Below are 21,449 nucleotides of genomic sequence, written 5' to 3' on the forward strand. Positions count from 1 at the left end.
TGACTCCCGTACCCCAGGACTGCACATCTGTCACAGTGACCCCACAGAACTCCAGCCTGCTTGCCCTAAGTCCACCAGGTAGAATTCCCTGTGAGAGGCTTGCTTGGGTTACACACGAACCCCAGTGGGCTTCAGGACACAGGTCCTCTCTGGCTTTTGTGATCTGCACTGGTTGGCTGGGCATGCATGTCCTGGAGGGCTCCCCTTTCCCTTCGGCCCTGTGAGGCACGCTGCCCTGGCTTAGGATCTGCTGGTAACGGCTTCTGCTATCCAGGGCTTTGTTGGACAGTTCACTGCCTCCTGTCCTACTGACTGAGCCTGACTGCCCGCCCAGGCAGCACTCCCCTGCCTAGAGGGACACTCATCTAAGGAATAAGCTGGACATGTGAGAGCCTAAGGCCATCTGCCAGCAGGAAGTTTTTCTGTGAGAGGGGACCTGGGTACAGGTCAGACATGTATGCATGAGGTTGTCCTCCAAGATGAATCCTGTGTGCTGGGCACAGGAATGCATGTCGGTAGTCCCAGCTACTTCAGACTGAGGCAGGAGGATCACTTGAACCCAGGAGTTCAAGGCCAGCCTGGGCAACATAGGAAGACCCAAGTCCCCCTCCACCAAAAAAAAGTGTCCCGTGAAAAGCACACTGTCCACCTTCATGAAAGACACCCAAGACCAAATTAGAAAACTCATCATGTCATTTGCCCTAAGTCATACAGTCCCTAATAAGAGCAGGTACACCCTAGGGACTTCACTCTCCATCACATTAAGCCCCAGCCCTAGGGTTCCACAAATGTCGGTGTCTGGGAAACCACTGCCTAGAAAACAGCAGGATGAGAACTCTTCTCCATCATTTGCTGTTTAAGAAAAATAAGTAGGGCGCAGAGAATCAGAAGCCCAAAACCAGCCTCAGCAACCCAAGAGCCTAGCAACTTGGCCAGACCCTGTCTCAAAAATGCTGGGGATGTTGCTCAGTGGTTAAGTGCTCCTGGGCTCAATCACTGATACCAAAAAGACAAAAAAAAAAAAAAGCTATAAATTCAAAAAAACAGTTTATTAGCATGATATAATTAGGTTCATAGAAACATTTTATCTGTAATACTTCTCATTACAACATATAAATGTGACAACTTAAGCTCTCTTAAGACAGATAAATGTCCAAGCTGCATTCCTACTCTGCCCCAGCTTTCAGTGAGGTTCTTCACACCTTAGTCATTTTCAGGGTGTGTTCAGTTAAAGACCAAAGAGGCCACCCCTGTGCTGTCAGCTGGTCCCTGAATAACCCAGTGTTCTCTATTAACTAGGGTAGTGATCATTCAAATTCTTCAGGTCCAGATCTATTTTTTTATTTTTTATTTGATATACATGTTAAAATTATTTTCATATATTAACATTTTCTACTGAATGTGTTTCAGATTAAATGAATTTCAGGATTCCAACCTTTATTTGATATAAAATTAAAAAATCAAATGATAAGTATTTGAAGGCAAACATTTGGATGAATCTCGTTGTGAGCGAGTACCCATTCACTACTAAATGTATTTGTTCAGCCACTCGATTAAATTCCTTCTTGCCTCATCAATGTAAGGCTTGTCGGCAGGTAAACAGTCTTCTCTCTTGCGATGCACAAAACCGTGCGTTTGCCCAGAAAATGTTTTAATTTGATATTCAACCTTGCAGTGTTCTTTCAACTTCTGTGTCAGCAAGGAGACCTGGTATGCAAAACATTTTCATGATGACATGATTTTAACTTGTTAGCAACATTTTCATTCTCTAAATCTTCACCAAGTGTTCATAAAAGAGATTTAACATCCATTCTTTAAATTATAAACAAGTACCACAGCTATACCAGATTTTAACTATAATTTATAATTAACAGTTCTTACTGCTGGCAAGTAAACCATGTCCAAATAAACCCACCACGAATTGAAAATGTTGTGGGAGGCTGGGGTCTGGTACGGCAGTGAAGCACTTGCTTGGCATGTGCAGGGCCTGGGTTCAATCTCCAGCATCGACCCCCAAAATGCATTGACCACACTGACCTGATGCCCATCCTATCTAAGCGGCACAGGGCACCGTACCGTGTTGTCTTTTCCCCCTCTGACTGCAGGGCTGACTGTCACTGTCCACCGTTACAGAGGATCACACCACATATTGCCAGCCCAGGAAAAGATCCAACTGCACAATTCAAAGCAGTTTCATCAAATGTGTGTCATTTTTACACCATCTTGAGTTGAAAATTCTTAAGTGAGACCATGATGAGTCAGGGACTGTTTCTAAAATCATTTGCATTAACATATTGGTTACTACTACTAATTGGCAAAAGACTGCTTTTGAATCACACTTGTGCTTTTTCCTTATCAACATACTGGATCTAACAAATCCATCTTTAAGGTGAAACACTTTCTGGTGACTCACAGGTCACCATGGAGGGATCGGAGGCAGGGCCCATTTCTTTGTCCAGTGACCAGGCCATGCTGAGAACACTTCTTTCAGATGTCATGTTAAATAAGCATATTTAGGGGAGTTACAATTAATTCTACGCTTTATCTCTAATAAAAACTCATCTTTAAGATTTCTATGTTGGAAAACATCTGGAGCAGCAATAAATGAATGCTTTGAAATTTCTCCCTCAAAATGTCAAGTCATGCTATTAGGTGCACAAACGAGAAGAGGAAAGATGCCAACTTACTTGCTCCAGTGGAATCACAGCATCATTTTCAGCAAAAATGAACAACGTGGGATTCTTTAGACTGTAAATATCTTCAGAATCCTTGACAATGCCTGAAAGACAGGTTCAAGGGCTTGAGAGTATGATCTCCATAATCATGCCACAGGAAACTGCCTCGGTTTAGCTTGATTGTTCAAAGTAAAAATGTGTTTGGAGGGCTTTGTTCATTTTCTTTTTTAGCAGTTCCACAGAAGTGGCCTGGCCTATACCATTAGTGTAAAAGAGCAACTCCATCAGCCAGGCCTACCCTCCTGCTCACTCACTAGGAATGAAGCCATCAAGGAATGGAGTCAGGCCTTGCAGATCACTGCATGAAGACTCAGGCCGGTCTGACAAGTGCTCCCTCCTGGGATGTGCCTTACCTTACAAATAAGTGATAGCTTCCAAACCACTATTCTAGAAGTTTCTCTCTGCCAACACAAGTCCCGCAGGTTCTGACTTCAATGCACTGAGTGGTTTAGAATGGGTATTTATGCTCAGACAAGTCCACAGCCTGTGACTGTCTGGTTCTAACAGGTCATTCTGTGAAAATTTGTTTTCCTCCTTGTCTCATAACGTTAGAGACTGATCAGTAAAAGCACGCTCCAGCCAGCCCTCAGGAACGCCCGCCACTGTGGAGAAATAAGTACACGCTATCATTTTATAGGAGAAAAAAACAATCTTTTTCAACTTCCTGACAGCAGCACAGCAAAGCTAAGAAACACGGAGGATCTCCTTACCTACCACTCCTCTCCAGGAGACAGGGTGCCACTCTGGCAAAGCCCCTGTGGTTGGACCCCAGCTGGATGTCCCCCTGCCAGGTTCTGCAGCTCACATACCGCACAGCAGCAGCCAGGAGGTGGCGCTAGTGAGGCGTCTATGCAGGCGCCCTCTGCTAATTCACCTTGGGAGAGCAAGCCCAGGCCCCCTGTGCCCTAGTGCAACTGGCCATTTACTGAGTCTGCTTCCTTTTGTGTAAGTAAATATTTAAAGAGGTTTTTTTTTTTTTTTTTTAATGTAGGTGTAATACCAAATGTAGGTGAAAATGCCACAGTGAGGAACCATTAAGCCAAATAAGAATCATTGGCACATATATTACTTCATGATACTCTGGTGTAAAAGAACTTTACCACATACGAGTATAACTTTATGACCTACTAGTCAAATTTTCTTCTGACTTTTTTTTTTTTTTTTTTTCAAAATTTTCCAGTCGGAATGTTATTTGCTGGGGGTGAGGGAAGGGCACTTGGAATTGAATCCAGGGGTGCTTTATCACTAAGCTCTCACTAAGTACTTTATCACTAAGCTAAATCCCCGATCCTTTTTTTATTTTCATTTTAAAAAATGGTCTCACTAAGTTGTTGAGGCACTCAGGAAGTTGCTCAGGTTGACCTTGAACTTTCTTTTTTGTTTTCCTTTCTTTTTCTTTTCTTTTTTACTTATTTATTTATTTATTTATTTAGTACTGGGAATTGAACCCAGCTTAACCACTGAGCCATATCCCCAACCCTTTTTATTTTGAGACAGGGTCTCACTAAGTTGCTTAGTACTTAGCTCCTTGAGAAGTTTCTGAGGCTGACTTTGAACTTGTGATCCTCCTACCCCAGCCTTCTCGGTTGGTGGGATTGCAGGTGTGTGCTGCCACACCCCACTTGGCCTTGAACTTCCTATCAGTTTCGCAAGTCACTGGGATCCCAGGCGTGTGCCACCACACCCATGCATTCTGAATGCTTCAGTACCCCATACCCGGTATGCAGTGTCTATTTACAGATACGGTGATTTTAGTTCTTTGTTATAATTCTGGTTTGTTTTGACTAAAATGTAGAAGTTATTTACATTTTAGAGTGGGTTTTCTTATTCTTTCTTTCCATCTGTGTGTGTGTGTGTGTGTGTGTGTGTGCGCGTGTGCGTGCGTGCACGCGCGCGCGCCTATTAGTTGAAAGCAATTCATATCTTGGAAAAATTTTTCACAGATGTTGCTAATAAATATACTGTTTGAGAAAGGCAAGATAGTGTGCACCTGAGGACCCAGCATCTCATGAAACAGGTGGGAGAATACTCGGGCCCAAGAGTTCAAGACCAGCCTGCTCAACACAGAGAGATCCTGTCTCAAAAAACTGAATCAATTAGCTAGGTGTTAGGTCACACACCTGTCATCCCAGCAACTGGAGAGACTGAGAGGGGATCACAAGTTCAAGGCCAACCTCAGCAACTTAGTGAGACCCTGTCTCAAAAAATAAAAAGCGATGGGATGTAGCTCAGGGGTAAAGCACCCCCACGTTAAATTCCCGGTACAATAAAATAATTAATGAATCAATTAAATAATATACACGTGCATACACTCTCATATGTAACCTAGCTTGATATTGATGATCATCACAGGAGCAATGCCAGTTAGGAATGGAGACCTCAGGTTAGACCTTGGGGTGCAGCCTGCTCACTCCCAGTGACACCTGTAGTTAGTGTTACCATATTACAAACCTCCAATTCTGCTTTTGAATTTTTTTTTTCCCCCCGGGGGTGGGTACCAGGGATTGAACTCAAGGACACTCAACCACGGAGCCACATCCCAGCCCTATTTTGTATTTTATTTAGAGACAGGGTCTCACTGAGTTACTTAGTGCCTCAGTATTGCTGAGGCTGGCTTTGAACTCACCATCCTCCTGCCTCCGTCCCCGAGCCACTGGGATTACAGGTGAGCAAGCGCCACTGTGCCTGGCTATTTTTGAATTCTTAAAGCCTTTTTTTTTAAATCTCAAACTCCGGAACTCAAGCGATCCTCCCACCTCAGGCCCCCGCGGTTAGGACAGCACCAGGCTGCCCAGCTCAATGCCAATTTCTTCAGGTGGTCGGGTTCTGTACTGCGCCAGCAGGAGGCCTGTGGTTACTGTCGCTCACCTGCCATGCCTGAGTGCACAGGAGCGTTCCCCTGCCCCCATCCCCAGTGGACATGCACAAGGCGGATTTACCGTAGACGGACACCCCTGCCCTGAGTTCTGGGTACGTCATCATCACGTGATGCACGGCGATCCCACCCCAGCAGAAGCCCACGACGCCAATCTTCTGGGCATGGCACTGTTGCTTCAGGTACCTCAGGACAGCATCGAACTCTCTGAACAGAAAGAGAAGGCTTTCAGAACTCGGGGCTGCCTTGTGAATCCGGCAGGGCCGAGCCGGTGACGGAGGGCTGCCTGGGTCACTGCTGTCCCAAGTGCCCAAGATCCCTGCTCGTGAAGCTCCAACCTCACTGTTCCTGTGCAGTGATGCTCCGGCCCACGGGCGTCCCTGCGGAGCCCAGCCAGGCCTGTGCGCTCTCCCCAAAACACAGCTGCTCCCTCCCACTTCCCAGCTGGGCGCTGAGCAGTAGCCCTGGCAGCCTCAGGAGAGGAGCACCTAAGACCTAAGCCCAGACCCTGCTGCGTCCCCACCTGTGTCCACTCAGGGAGGAGCTGGCCATCACCGAGGCGGTTCCCCAGACGCTCTGACCTGACACATTCATCCCTTCCCTAAAACCCACCACTCTGCATCACCCCTGTCCTCCTCTGCCCAAAGAGCAGAGCACAATTTGGAAAGCCACCAGGGCTATTTAAGTCAGGAGGACAGCAAGAACAGCGGCCCTGTCTTGCACATGGTTCATTTGCAAATCCATCGTTGGAATTTGGAATACACTTTCAACTAGAAGCTCTGTTCCAAAGTGAGCTCGCGCTACAGGGCCAGCCAGAAAGTTCTATCTGATCTGATGCAAGAAACGCTATATATTTGTAATATTTTTTCAAAAAAGAACAAAGCAGCTCTGTCACCTCTTTCTTTTTAAACATAACATATATTTGAACACTTTTAAACCAATGCATCACACCCTACTGTGTGCAAATGGTTATTTTCATAATGTGACAAGAGTAGTAATAAAGTAATTCTACAAAATAAAATGTAATAAGAGCAGTTTGGGCCCTTTGGGTGTTTTATTTTCTTGAATGCTTTCATTTTGAGAATAAATGCCTTCATTTGGAGGGTGAGAAAAAGGAAAGCATTTCTATAAAAATTCTTCTACTCAAGAGATCACTGGATGGCTTTAGCTGCCGAAGTCTGCCGCCTACTTTTCTGAGAACACCCGAATTCAGCTCTGGGATGAAGCACCCCTCCATGCACACGCTTCAGAGGGCTATGCCCTTGGTTCCAGGAGTAGAATAGGTAGCTCCTGCCTAGCTAATCATAGCAGAGGAATCTCCCGACCACGGTGATTACTTGGAGGATGACCTTTGGATCCAGTCGTAACCAAAGGGACCAAATGAGACTTGCTGAGTTGTTGGGAGAGAGGCAATGGAAGATTGGAGCTGCTGAAGCCACTTTGCCACCCAGAGGCAGGAGCTACCTGAGAATGAAGCCCAGGCACATGAAAGGGAGATGTTGGGAGAAGGAGTCCTTGGAAGCCTTATTTGAAGCCCAAACCTACTCAGTTCTAAAAAGCAGTAACTCTCTGGGCTGGGGCTGGGGCTCAGTGGTAGAGCACTTGCCTGGCATGTGTGAGGCCCTGGGTTTGATCCTCAGCTCCACAAATAAATATATAAAATAAAGGTCCCTTGACAACTAAAAAAATTAAAAAAAAAAAAAAAAAAAAGGCAGTAACTCTGCAACTGCTCAAGTGTCCAGGATGGGTTTGCTGTTGCTTGTACAGAAACACCTGATGGGACACACAAACCTGCCTACTGCTTCCGCAGCATGCCCTTTGGCGGGAAGAGCTTCTCAGACACGCAGGCCACTACACTGCTGGGGCCCAGGGGGTTCTGGTCAGCTTGTACCATCAGCTCACACCCTGCAGCAGATCCAACCTTCTTCCTTTATGCTGTCGGAAGGGCCCTGCGGGCCAGCCACGTGAGGTCCCCCCAGGGGGAAGCGTGGTGAACCAGGTCCCTCTCCCCTCCCTGGTTACCCCCACACCGCCCAGCCTGCCCGTAACTCACTTATTGATCTTCCTGGCATTTCTCGTTTTCAACCACTCGGGGAAGGTGGACCAGTCCCCAGTGGGGCTCCACGGCTCTTGCCCCACAAAGAAGTCGGGAACGATGGTTCTGGAAAACATAGACGACAGTCAGCCTGGGTTCCACAGCTTCCTGGACCCGGCATTTGTTTGCTTTTCTTTAGCAACATGCTCAGGCCACAAGAAGGGAAGCTGGTGGCCACAAAGGCCAACTTTAATTGCAGCAAAAAGGCAACTGGTGCCAAAGTCACAGTATCTCAGGTTTCACAACCGCAGGCACTTGGCTCCTGGCGGCCTGGGTGCCAACCCACCCTGGGAAGAAACAAGGCCAGGGGGCGCTCCCCTGGGATACTCCAGCACAGGACGTGGGGGCATTTGGACATGGGGCCTGTGGCTGGTGGCTAGAGGACCCCTCCTGTCCCCACCCCCAGGGCCACACCTCTCTGCAGGACCAGGAGCCCCCTGGATCTTCACATTAGACTTGGGCCAAAGGGACACCTGGTCCACATGGCCAGTCACTATGAGCAAGCAACTTTCCCAAGACTCCACCCAGGCTGCCAACAGGACACAATTTCCTGCCCAGAGAGTAAGGTCTACAGCAGGTTCTAGAAGAAACCACAGAGGGAGAACAAGCCAGGTTCCAGAGTCCCTGTCGTTCTCCCTTCAAAAGGGGATGTCTGCAGAGATGTCCTGGCCTATGATTAGGGAGAGGACTCTGTCCCATGGGTATAGGGGCCAGGTGCCCCAGGGGGACCTGAGGCCCAGGGGCTGGCGTGGCTTCCACCGGGCAGCTTTCAATACCACGTGGCAGTTCCCACCCCCTTCACCACGGGGAGACAAGGAAGCAGAGTGCACTAGCGCGCAGTCAGGTTGGCTTTCGTTTTTGTTTTCCTTTTTGAAAAGAACAAAATGGACCATGGAAATTGACATGAATTAAGCAAAGAACAGAACTGTGCACTTACGTGTATCCATTTCCTGAGATCAAGTCAGCCATATACCTGGTGTTGGGCAACTGCCATCCGAAGATGTCTTGAATGACAATCACAGCTTTGCCTGCATCAACGGGGCATCTGGTGACATAAGCCTTGATGTGCTCGACTTGAACTTCATGCCCCATGCCTCCATACTCGAGCCTGTGGCCAATGTCACAGGGGCAAGGATGAGCTTCGTTAGCCATCAGAAACCTCAAGATCGGCTGCAGAGAGAGAAGGATGAGCTTCGTTAGCCATCAGAAACCTCAAGATCGGCTGCAAAGAGAGAAGGCACGTTGTGTGCAAACCTGAAGATCACAAATTGTAAACGATAACCAAGATTACTGGAAAACAACCAGGTGCGGTGGCACACACCTGTGATCCCAGCGGCTCAGGAGGCTGAGGCAGCAGGACAGCAGGTTCAAAGCCAGCCTCAGCAACTTAGTGAGACCCTGTCTCAAAACAAAATTTGAAAAATAAACAAGGCTAGGGATGTGGCTCAGGGGTTAAGCGCCCCTGGGTTCAATTCCTAGTACCCTCCCCCCAAAAAATGAGTTTAGGGGGAAAAATATTGAATAAAGCCTGCCTTAGTCCATTCAGGCTGCTATTAAAAAATACCATAAACTATGTAACTCATGAACGACTGAGACCTATTTCTCATAGTTCTGGAGGCTGAGAAGTCCAAGAGCAAGATGTAAACAGGCTCAGTGTCTGATGAGGGCGCTTAACCTCCCATGAGCGCTTCACCCTGGTGACCTCTGCACCACCCTGGTGACCTCTGCACCCCGCAGAGACCCAGCTCCCCACACCGTCCCCTGAGGATGAGGAGGTCCACATGTGAATTCTGGGGGCACATTCAGTCCACAGCAAGCCCAACAAAGAGAAAATTCAAGAAGATTAAAATCAGATTCCTTGAAGAGCTATTAAAATAGGCACATCTCCAGCAAAAGTGAGGATTAAAAAGGCAAGAATGATAAGCACATGTGCAACAATAAAATAAGATCCGGATGCAAAGGTGACGTGAAGGTGTTCTGTTTAGCTGGGGTGTAGCTCAGAGGTCGAACCCTGCCCGGCACATGAGCGGCCCTGGGTTCCGTTTATTTATTTAAACAAATGAATGAGTAAGATTTTTCTCCTCCAAATAAAAAACAATGACTATGAACAACTTTATGCTAATAAATTTGAAAACACAAACTTGACAAGTTGGTAGCATAGCAAATAGAGGGAATATTTCTCACCCGTTTTATATGCCTAACTTCAAAACTCAATGTACAAGGAAAAAAGGCAGTGAGACCTTTTAATTCTAGATCAAAGACACTAAAGAAAAATAAATTCACTGAGGTTGTGGTTCAGAATTAAGAACAGCTATAAAAGACATATGAATGAATGTGGATGATAGTTGACACTGTGCATTAGTATCAGTTTTATTTTATATTTTTTAGATGTTGATAGACCTTTATTTTATTCATTTATTTATATGTGGTGCTGAGAATCGAACCATTGCCCATACATGCTAGGCAAGCTCTCTACCATTAAGCCATAACCCCAGTTCCATATCAGTTTTATTTTTATTTATTTGTTTTTTATAATTTGGGGAGGTACCAGGGATTACACCCAGGAACACTTAACCACTGAGCCACATCCTCAGTCCTTCTTTGTATTTTATTTAGAGACAGGGTCTCACTGAGTTGCTTAGGGCCTCACTAAGTTGTTGAGGCTGGCTTTGAACTTAATCCTCCTGCCTCAGTCTCCTAAGCCACTGAGATTACAGGCGTGTGCCACCACACGTGACTTAGTATCAGTTTTATAAGGTGTTAAGTGCAGTAATAGTGGTTATATAGAGGAGCGTTCCCACTTTTAGAACATGTGTGCTCCAGTACTGGGGGTGAGGTGTCACAAGATCTGCAACTTGCCCCCGATTGGTTCATAAAATACACACACAACACCATACCTAACACCATATGGTAAATCGCCAGGGCTGTTGTCGCTGGACGATCAGCGACCAAGTGTTTGCTGCACTACTGTTTACATTTTTTTTTATGTTTGAAACGTTTTCAAAACAGAAAATTGATATAGGGAACCTGACCAGAGATACTCACCAATCAAATAAATAAATAAGTAAAAACAGGAGTAAATGTCATCTTGGACCAAATAAAATCTGACTGTATCTTGGATGTGAAAATGAGCAAGAGTAAGAGTGCATGAAAAAATGTATAACTCCTTTATTTACAAAATCGGATGCAAAGAGTCAAAATTAAATTCTAGTACACCAAATCTTAATTTTTTAATAATACAGGGGATTGAAACTGAGCTGTACCCCCAGCCCTTTTTTGTTGTTGTTTTTATTTTGAGACAGGGTCACATTAAGTTCGAGCCTGACCTTGAACTTGCCATCCTCCTGCCTCACCTCCCAAGTCACTGAGATTACAGGTGTGCACCACAGCACCCAGCCTCAAATGTGTTCTCAAGCGTATGTATCATGACCATATCAGGAAAGCAGAGATGACTGACCGTTAGACATTCTATAACGAGTCTACGAGGCCAACAGATTAAAGGAGTGAATGCACATCGTCATCTCCACAGATAAAGAGAAAGCATTTTTCAACAGCTTCATGTGCTGAATGTTTATGTCCCCTCAAAATCCCTATGTTGAAGCCCTAAGCTCCAGCATGGCTCTATTTGGAGACAGGGCCTTTAGGAGGAAAGTAAGGCTAACTGAAATCACCAGGGTGGGGCCGCGGTTTTTATGAGAAAAGACCCCAGAGATCTTCCTCTCTTTTGTGCCCATTTACCATCCAGGACAAGAGCCCTTAACAAAAGACTGAATTGTCCAGAACCATGATCTTGGACTTCTAGCCTCCAGAACTGTATGAAAATAAAGTTCTGTTGTTTAAGCCCCCTAAGACTGTTTTGTTGTTGTAGTTTTTTTGTTTTTGTTTTTGTTGTTGTTGTTTGCTTATTTGCAATGCTGGGGATCAAACCCAGGGTCTCGCACACCTGGCAAACATTTATCACTGAGTCACACCCATAGCTCCAGACCGTGGTATTTTGATTTGGCAGCCTGAGTAGACGTAAGACAATAGCCATTATGATAAATGAAAATTATACCAAATCCCTACAGCAAACATCCTTTTTAAAGCCAAGAAAAAAGACAAAGATGCCACTTACCACTACTCTTATTCTATGTGGGCTGAGGGTTCAACCAATGTAATAAGACAAGAAAAAGAAATACAAATTATAAGAATCTGACAGAAAGAAAAATCATCACGGTCCCTTGACATATGGTTGGCGCCACAGAGCCCTCAAGATTACAAACGGGAGGAATGGGGTGTTTAGCATGTCTGCAGCTCTCTGTGGCTTGAAGAATGGACTCATTTCCTGACAGTTCTGGAGGCTGAAAGTCCAAGATCAAGGTTCCGACCAATTCACTTTTTTATTAAGGACTCCCTTCCTGGATGGCGGAGGGGAACTTGTCTCTCTGTCTTCAAGCGACATTTTTTCAGTGCATGCACACACAGGAGGGAGAAAGCACAGAGTGAGGGAGTCTCTCCTGCCTCTTCTCACACAAAATCAAAGCTATGCAAGAATCGATGACATTCTTACAAACCAGCAACAATTAGAAAACATGATTTTTAAATGCCACTCAGAGTACCAACACTTGTTGGACAAGAATAACCCTAACAGTAGATGTGTGAGAGCGTTCAGAGAAATCTACTTTTTAACCCTAAAGGCAAAACAAACCTAAACAAGTGAATACATATGTCACAGTTACTGATTATTCATTAAAAGAATCAATATTTATAAAGACAGCAACAGGCATGGTGGTGCACACCTGTAATCCCAGTGACTAGGGAGGCTGAGGTAGGAGCATCCCAGGTTCAAAGCCAGCCTTAACAACTAAGGAAGGCCCTGAGCAACTTAGCCAGACTCTGTCTCAAAATAAAAAAGGCTGGGGATGTAGCCTGGTGGTTAAGCACCCCTGGGTTCTATCCCTGGTACCAAAAAACATTTTTTTTTTTTGTATAGACAGTAACCTCTTCAAAATAACCTCTAAGATCAATGTAATGAAAATGAAAATTCCAAAAATATATTTCCTATTAAAATTAATAAAAATGGTTAAGGGACAAGAATAACCAAGCTACGTCAAAGAAAATGAAGGACAAGAATCTTGCTTTAATCATAAAACAGAACCTATTTAAACACTCTGGCATTGCTATTGGGACAGACAAATCAATCTGTGGAACAGACCAACAGCTCTGCAAACAGCCTGTGCGTATTCACCCAGTTACTGAGGACACCAAGAAGGGACAGCCCCAGGTCACACACAACAGGAGGTTCTGGGGAAACCGCCCAGCCCCAAACAGATGAAAATCCAGACTGCACCAAGGGAAATGTTCTAGTGGGATGACATATACAAACCAAACTGTGGAACATGGAGGTGTCTGACGGCCACAAAGATAGAAAAATGCAGATAAACAGAGCAAAGAAGATGACAAGAGAATTGTCAGCAGGGAAGGAGTGGCTGCAATTTAAAATGGTTGTCAGGGGACTTCTAACTAAAAAAAACTGACCTTCAAGCAACAGAGGTGAGAGCTGGTGCCCTGCAGATATCTGGAGGAAGAGTGGGGCAGGGAGAAGAAAAGCGTGCAAAGGCCCTGAGGCAGGAGCATGCCTGGCGTGTTTGAAGAACAGGAGACCCATGTGGCTGATACAGAAGGGGCAAAGTGGTAGTGGGTAGTGTAAAGGTACCAGAGCCTTACTGGAAGAATTCAGCTTTCCTTGGCATGAGAAGAAAACTGCTAGACAGTTCTGGCAAGTGAAGTAGCCTTATTTGAGTTGCTGAAAGGTAACATTAAGGGGAGGGAAAGTGCTGGGGAGGGATATTGGCGAAAACATATCGTTATACTGTGTGCACGTACGAATATATAGCAACCAATCCTGTCACCGTGCCCTACTATCATCCACCAATAAAAAATGCGGGAAAAGTGTCCCTCAGAGCTGGGGGGTGTGGTCGAGGGCCGAGCGCTGGCCTTGGCATGCACCCGGGCCTGGGCTCAATCTCCAGAACCCAAGAGAAAGAACGAGGAGATAAACGTGTCACGGAGAGCGAGCTCGTTAGGTGTCCAAGGAAGAAAAGAAAGTGCATCCATGACTGCGAGTCCACCCATGGAAGTCCACCCAGGTCCGGGCAAGGGGTGGGGCGCACCTGGGCGGGGAGGACAGCAGGGGGCCCCGCAGGGTCTGGACAGAGTTCACAGAAGAGCCGGCCCACCTGGCAGCTCGCATGAGCAGCATCGGAGAAAACAGAGCCCTCGTGAGACCGCGGGGCCTTCTGTCCCGAATCTGGAGGACAGTGTCTTCCAACAAGCAGGGACAGGCCGGGAAGCGCAGGTTTGCGGTGGTGAGCTTCTCGAACTTCAGGCTACGGCAGGTTAAGCTTGAGAAGAGAAAGACGAGCGGACCGCAGGCCGGGCGATGGGAAGGAAGCCCGGGGCTGGCCGGTGATGGCGCGCACGGCGGACCCTCATCACCCCGGGTCGGGACGCACTCCTTCACCTGCTCGCTTAACAGTGACCCGACGTCATTCACGGACGTGCAAAGAACCCGGGTTGCTGATGCACGCACGCTCCCTGCCGAGGTCAGGGTGACGCTATGTGCGATGAGCTGTATCCCCAAAAGTCCCCCTCCGGCCACTAATCAGGACTCGCGGGTCCAAGGAAGTGGGGTCTGTGGCAGTGATTAGCTCGTATAGGTGGAGTCACGATCCTCTAAGAAGAGGCCAGGGCCTGTCTGCTCTCCACCGGCGGGGACACCGCAAGGAGACCGTCCCCCGACGACCAGGAAGCAGACCCTCGGCAGGCCTGGGGCCCCTGGCGGAGGGCTCGGGAGCCGCCCGGAGGTCCGGAGCAGAGAGGCCGTCAGCGGTGTCCCGCGCTTGTTCAGCCTGAGTTGCGGCGTGTCGGCCTTGAGCTCGGCGCTGGTGAAGCGCGGCATCGGCCGAGTGAGTCCACCTTAAACAGACGGTGCCTTGTGAGTGGAGGGAGAGGCTGCGGCCAGGGACCTGGAGCCCCAGCCCGCACTTCGCGAGGGCTGTGGTTCGGGATTCGCTAACTCGGCGTTTGAGGTGACTTCACAGAACATAACCGGCACACACAACAGAAGTGACTCCACGGGCATTTAAACCGTGAGATGGACCAGCATCCTCAGGGAAGGCCAGCAGGCACAGAAGAGTCCAGAAGACTGAGCCCGGGGTCCTCAGGGAAGCCCGCAGGCCAGCGAATGCATCTGGGAAGGAAGAACCTCTGACGCGGAGGAGCGACCTGGCCCGTGAAGAGAGGGTCTCAACAAGTGGGGAGGTCGCCTGGGCCACGTGCTTCCAGGAGACCCGAGGAGTCAAGCTGAGGGAGAGGGGCTGGCCAAGGAGAGCGTGCAGTGGGCCTTAGGGGGGATGAGAAGAGGGACTGGAGGCAGAGGACCCAGGAAACTCCAGACTAGCTGGAAGGGGCAAAGAGATGGAGCCCGTGGAGGTGAAAGGAAGACTCCCTGTGCAGGAGACGATGCCAGAGCCAAATAAACCAACGACGGGTGGGCAAGAGGGCGGGGTCCCACACACAGTGCCGCAGAAGCAGGCCTGGGTGCCCCGCCCAGGAGGGGACAGAGGAGGTGACCCCAGGAGGGGTGTGTCCAGGCAGAGGTGGGGACGATCCCAGCTGCAGCTGGGCGCTCTTAGAACTAAGCTGTCACCCACCCCACCTCCAGGGGTGGGACTAGACCTGGGGAAGGAGAGGCAGAGAGGCCATGTCCCCTGGTCAGGGCTGCAGTGGTGGCCAGCCTCCGCGGGTTCTGCAGAGTCACTCCAGGAAGCAGGAGGGCACTGGGGACCCACAGTGGGGACTGGATGGGCCAGCGCCAAGGCACACGGCTGAGAAAACAGGTCACAGAGGCTGCCCACCCACCACATCCAGCCACCGTGTTGGAGGTTAGAAATCTAGGTAGGAAAAGCAGAACTGAACTGTTCAGAGGAAATGCAGGAGAGTTCCTCTTGCTTCAACCTTGGAGTAAGGCAGAATTTCTTAAATGAGCCCCCAAAACATATGTCTAAAGGAAAGAACTAATTTTTTTAGAGTAAGGCAATTGTAGAAAATGGAATAGTAAGTGGCTATTTGAGGAGGTTGAGAGCTGTTGCTCATGGTGGCAAGGGAGGGTCATGTATGAGTCTGTTGTGGAGTTCTCGTCTCTTTCAGATACAGCATGATGAATGTGCAGATGGAACTGCCAGGTGTCTGGATTTACCTCGGTGGGGTGGGCTGGGGGGTGATGTCCATGTGCCCACCAAGCAGGGACTGGGCAGTGAGTCCGGGAGCATCCCGCTCTACTGTGTACATGCTGAGGATCTTCCATAGCAAAAACAAAAAAGCTTGTACATTTTCATCTTGATAACTAAGACAATGAGGTTAATAAGACAATTACATTAACAACAAATAAAATACTTCCTAAGTGAACTGGAAAAACAGGCTAGGAGAAAATATTATTTTTTTAAAACAGGAGATTTAGTGTATAAATAAAATACATGAGGCATTCTTAGCCAGGTACAGTGGCACATGCCTGTAATCCCAGCTACATGGGAGGCTGAGACAGGAGGATCACAAGTTGGAGGTCACCTTCAGCAATTTAGCAAGGTCCTAAGCAACTTAAAGTAAAAAATAAAAAAGGGCTGGGGGTGTGGCTGGGGATGTAGTTCAGTGGTTAAGCAACCCTGGGCTCAGTCCCCTGTACCAAAAAAAGAACAAGGAAAGGGGTAATCTGGACACAGAACCACACTGGAGAGAAGGCCACTTTAAGAGGGTGATAGAGTAGAGAGAGGTATCTACCTCTCAAGAAATACCAGGGACTGCCAAGAGGCACCAGAACTGAAAGAGGCAAGGAAAGGTCCTGCCCCGTGGGTGTCAGAGAGAGCACGGCCCTGCTCACACCCTCATTTTGGACTTCCAGCTTCCAGAACTGAAAGAATAAATTTCTGTCCTAAATTCAAATCTCTGGTTTGTGGAAATTTGTTACAGCTGCCCAGGAAACAAATGACATTGTCAGAATGAATAAACTACATCTTTATTTATCAATATGGTGTCTCAAAAACAAAGCTGTGTAAGAAGATAAGAGGTATTTTGATATTAAGTAAATGTTAACAACAAAAGTTATGTATATATGATTCATAAATATACTATAGTAAACACGTCACGTACAGGAAATAAACTGGTTCCGGCAGGAATGGGAATTGGGTCCAGTTATACTTGCTACATTGTATATCCTTACAAAGCTTTGACTTGAAGTCTGCAGGACAAGATGGTATCTTTTAAATCTGGGTGAAATGAAAATGGATGGCTGTTTTGTCATTCCCTGCATTCATTTTCCTGAATATTCTCAGTGTTTCATAATTACACATGGGGTCATTCCGTTTTTTTGTTTGTGCCAATGTTTTTGTGTTTGTTTTGGTACTAGGGATTGAAGCCAAGGGCACTTAACCACTGAGCCACGTCCCCCGCCCATTTTAGTTTTTACTTTGAGATAGGGTCTCACCAAGTTGCTTAGGACCTGGCTGAGTTGCTGAAACTTGTTTTTTTGTTTTGTTTGTTTAATATTTTTTTAGTTGTCAATGGACCTTTATTTTATTTACTTATATGTGGTGCTGAGAATTGAAGCCAGGGCCTCACACATGTTAGACAAGTCCTCTACCACTGAGCCACAACTCCAGCCCATGAGGCTGACTTTGAACTTGCAATCCTCCTGCCTCAGCCTCCGGAGCTGCTGGGATTACAGGTATGCACCACCACTGTGGTAATTAGATTTTAAAACAAAAAAATTAATAAGCAGTTATTCCATCCAGGACAAATGGACTCTCGTTTTCTTGGTTTTGTTTTTCATAAGCTCCTTATGGAACTATTATTAGTAAAAGATGTCACAACAGTTGAGCGGCGATAGCAGAACATTTTACCAGCCAGTGCACTCTTTGTTAAGATCCAAATCCATGGGCTGATTTCTCACCTGAGCTGTCCTGTAAGGACCCAGAGACCACAGGAAACACTGGCTGTTGCAAAGCAGCCTCTGATAAGAATAGTTTGCTTTGTCTTCAGTTGTTGTCCACGTTCCAGAAGGAATTTTCATAGCCAAAGAGTGACCTTCTCGACGGGTATTTCAAGTTGACTCTTCCACAGAAAGGGTGTGTCCAATGTGGCAGGCTGGACACTGGCCCAGACCTGCTCCCAGCTGCGAGTCCAAGCCTGTGTGTCAGGGCCAAGTCCTGCAGACAGGACGCACAGAGTTGCTGTTGACGGCCTGCCTGGAGCCCGGCAACTCCCAGGGAACACGTCCTTGACTCTCAGTTAATTATACGATAAGGACATTTTTCTATATACACCTTCCAGGATTTTCACCTCCCCCACCATGATTAATTTCTGAAAAGATAAGTTCCAGAAAAAAGTCAAACCATCAATTTCATACAGATGGCTAAAAGAAAATGTCAAGCTGGGCACAGAGGCATACACCTGTAATCCCAGTAGCTTGGGAGGCTGAGGCAGAAGGATCATGAATTCAAAGCCAGCCTCGCCACTTAGTGAGGCCCTAAGCAATTCAGAGTGACTCTGTCTCTAAATAAAATAAAAATTTAAAAAAATGGGGCTGGGGACGTGGCTCAGTGGTGGAGCACTACTGGCTTCAGTCCCTGGTACCAAAAATTTAAAATAAAACGTCAAGATCGCAAATGTATGATGTAAAGAAATGCGCAATGAAACACAAATGGGAGGCGAAACATTCCTCCAGAGGAGGAAGTCCATCAATTCTTTGTAGTCCAGACAGAATTTGGGCTGGGGATATAGCTCGTTGATAGAGTGCCTGCCTCGCATGCACGAAGGCCCTGGGTTCAATCCCCAGCACCACCAAAAAAAAAAAAAAAAAAAAAGACAGCATTTATGAAATCTATCAGTCTACCAGTTACTCATGACCTAGGAAGAGCTGCAAAATGACCCCCATACAATGACCAGGCCCGGAACCAGACAGCCCAGAGGGGAAGTGCAGACGATGACACTTTTCCACTGTAGCGGTTTGTTATATACATTACAGGGTCCTTCATAAGTGGTAAGGATTCACTTTTCTCCTGTATAGAGGCAGGACTGTTGGCCTGACATGCACCATGGGTCCTCAGTATGACAGGCCTTGTGTGTGACAAGAAAGGCTTCTCTACTTCACGCGGTGTGTTTGGGGCTACACCCTAAACACCCTGAGATCAGTTCTGTGGTCTCCACTGGTGAAGCCTGCAGGAGTCAGGGCACTCTTGGTAGCACCAGTAATGACCAAGACATGCCCCTACAGAGGACACTCCATGGCATGTTCTTTGGCAAGGTCCCCAGTGGCTGGCCATAGAAGGTGCATGATTTCCCCATACGCATTCATGCAAGAGGCCACATCACAGGCCCACTCCCCCACAGAGGGATTCCTATGGCCCCTTCATCTCTGCCTGACACAGTTCCCTCTACAAAAGGACAAGTCAGAGTCCACAGGGATCTCCACTGAGGGTGTGATCTGCAAACGCCATGGTACCTCCGCCTCCTACCAGTACCTCCTTGAGGCATCCTTGATCTGTGGACATTTGCACTTCACAGCTTCTTTTTTGAACCAGTTATGACATCCACTGTTTCCCTTTTTGGTGAATAATGAACAAAATAAAATATTCACCTGTGTTCCCTTTTATAGCTATATTAAAAGTCATGATTTTACCTTTTGCCGAAAGTTATCTTTCAACCGTGTAACCAAAGACTTGCTGGGAATCAGAAATGGGTAGTAAAGAATGAATGGTCAGCGTGTGGTTTTCCTGCCATGCACCCCAGGGATTTGAAGAACTCAGAAGTCAGACTTCCATACATGATGAAGTTCTCCAACAGAAATAAAGAACACAGATTTTTACCAACAGAAGTGAGACTGTAACAAGTAAAGAACTCAAGGAATAAAGTGCTAGAGAGTTCAGAAATTGAGAAACAAGTCATGCACAGTGCAACAGGGAAGCAGGGTTCAGGGACACTGGAAGGTAAAATAGGAAGGCGGCGTCTACCAGGGAAGGGTTGGGTGTTTTACTAGTTGAACATTGTAGGAACCTGCAGGGCAGCTGATTTCCAATCTTGCAGCGAGCAGGGCAGGGCCGATACTTATCCCTAGGTAACTGTAGGAACGTCAGCGCCTCCAGATATTTATTTTTTCAGCGATCACACCTTGTAGTTTGCTTAGGGTACGTGATTTAGATAGCAGGAATCAGAAAGCTACCAGGAATGAGAACACACTGGCCTTAAACCCGCCAACTGCACCCCTGCCTTAGCCTTTTCTGGGTCTGTTCCCAGGCCTGGACAGGCTTCCCCAGTTATGTACAGGGCTCATTTCCGACCACCTTATTTTACATGGGCTCTGAAAACAACAGGTGGCCATTTCCATCAGCAAGTGGACATAGATGGCAGTACCCAATGTGAGCACTGCCTGGGTCTGACCCAGGGGTGTAAACTGTACTGTCTCTTGGCAAGACCTATCCAGTATCCAGGATGCCATACTCTTAATATGACAGTGCCTACTCCTTAGCGCCCACGTCAAGGAACACCGCCCAACTCAGACAGCGATTGGAAGCAAAAGTGCTCGTTTCTCCAGTTTTATATTCATAAACTACACGATCAAAATGTCCAACCTCGGGGAAATAGCTACAAAAACAGTATTTAATGGCCAGAGGAAGGACTGCTGACGCTGTCTTAAACGGCAACAACCAATATAAGTTTGGATACAGCGCGACTTCCACCGCGTTGCAAGTGCATGGCCGACCACTCACAGACAACACCCCTGTGTGCAGAGCCGTTGCCTGGGACGGTGGGGCGAGGGGCTGCTTTCTGCAGGGACAGTGCACCACTTCGATGGGCTTTGGCAAGTCCCCCCCTGCGCACCAGCCAAGCCCTTTGCTGCGATGCAAACCCAGGAGCGAGCTCGGCGGAGCACGGCCCCCGGGGCTCTTCGGTCCCCAGCGACGCGCACCTACCTTGTCGCGCGGCCTGAGAACTGCTCTGCACCCAAGAGACCGCGAGAGCGCAGCAGGAGCAGGAGCCCGGGGAGCCCCAGCTGGCGGCGGAGAGGGAGGAGCCTCGCGCCTGCACGGGAAGCCGACGCGGTGACGGAGCGCGCTTGCACCCCGGCGGGGCCGTGGCTGGACCGGGATTCGTGGGTTCCAGAGACAACCCGAGCCAGGGGAGGGGAGAGGCCGGGGCACAGCGAGCGGGTGGAGCGAGGCCGGGAAAGAGACCGCGGGAAGAGGGGGGGAGCAGCCAGGTGCCCGGAGGGCGCGAGGAGGGGGAGGCCTGGAGGAGGGAGACTGACAGCCAGGGACATTAGGTACGTGCCTGGCTTCTGAGACCTGTCACTTCTCGGTGTAACTCAAAATTGTTTTTAAAAACCCACTACAAGCCTGACGCGGTGGCGCACGCCTGTAATCCCAGCTGTTCGGGAGGCTGAGGCAGGAGGATTGCAGATTCAAAGCCAGCTTCAGCAATGTAGCAAGGCCCTAAGAAACAGTGGGACTCTGTCTCAGTAAAATTTAAAAGGACTGCGGATGTCTCCCCTGTTCAATCCCTGGCTCGCGGATGGATGGAAGGAAGGGAGGAAGGAAGGAAGGAAGGGAGGAAGGAAGGAAGGAAGGGAGGGAGGGAAGTGATCAGGAACAGCTTCCCAATGCCACAAGAATCTCACCCAAAACCTTGTGGTCCTGGTGGTGAAACCGTATTA

The 21,449-nt window shown here is 47.8% G+C and overlaps 1 protein-coding gene across 5 annotated transcripts; it reads right to left on the reverse strand.

The window, feature by feature from the left end:
• Window positions 1-1,030: 1,030 nt before the first annotated feature.
• On the reverse strand, window positions 1,031-20,878 carry Cmbl (carboxymethylenebutenolidase homolog). 5 transcript variants are annotated; one of them, XM_047556233.1, is made up of 8 exons: window positions 20,710-20,878; window positions 19,419-19,573; window positions 17,691-17,946; window positions 8,679-8,875; window positions 7,664-7,771; window positions 5,675-5,817; window positions 2,688-2,779; window positions 1,031-1,707 (listed from the first exon to the last, which is right to left on the reverse strand). In XM_047556233.1, the coding sequence occupies exons 3-8, from the start codon at window positions 17,808-17,810 to the stop codon at window positions 1,528-1,530; spliced, it is 840 nt and encodes a 279-aa protein (XP_047412189.1). In that variant the 5' UTR covers window positions 17,811-17,946; window positions 19,419-19,573; window positions 20,710-20,878; the 3' UTR covers window positions 1,031-1,527. The 5 variants fall into 5 exon arrangements, with proteins under 5 accessions (XP_047412189.1, XP_047412188.1, XP_047412192.1 ...); XM_047556232.1 differs by having other exon boundaries at window positions 8,643-8,875; window positions 20,710-20,856; XM_047556236.1 differs by lacking the exon at window positions 17,691-17,946 and having other exon boundaries at window positions 8,643-8,875; window positions 20,710-20,857.
• Between the last annotated feature and the right edge of the window lie 571 nt (window positions 20,879-21,449).

This window comes from Sciurus carolinensis, chromosome 6, assembly GCF_902686445.1.
Source record: "Sciurus carolinensis chromosome 6, mSciCar1.2, whole genome shotgun sequence".
In the NCBI taxonomy this organism is placed as follows: Eukaryota; Metazoa; Chordata; class Mammalia; order Rodentia; family Sciuridae; genus Sciurus; species Sciurus carolinensis.

Bases quoted from the DNA above. Each gene is read 5' to 3' on its own strand.
- Cmbl (XM_047556232.1), bottom strand. From the start codon at position 17,810: ATGAAAATTCCTTCTGGAACGTGGACAACAACTGAAGACAAAGCAAAC. The intron at 2,780-5,674 runs GTAAATCCGCCT...CCTGTCTTTCAG, and splicing joins GGCAGGGGTGTCCGTCTACG to GCATTGTCAAGGATTCTGAA. The intron at 1,708-2,687 runs GTAAGTTGGCAT...TTTGCATACCAG, and splicing joins CTGTGATTCCACTGGAGCAA to GTCTCCTTGCTGACACAGAA.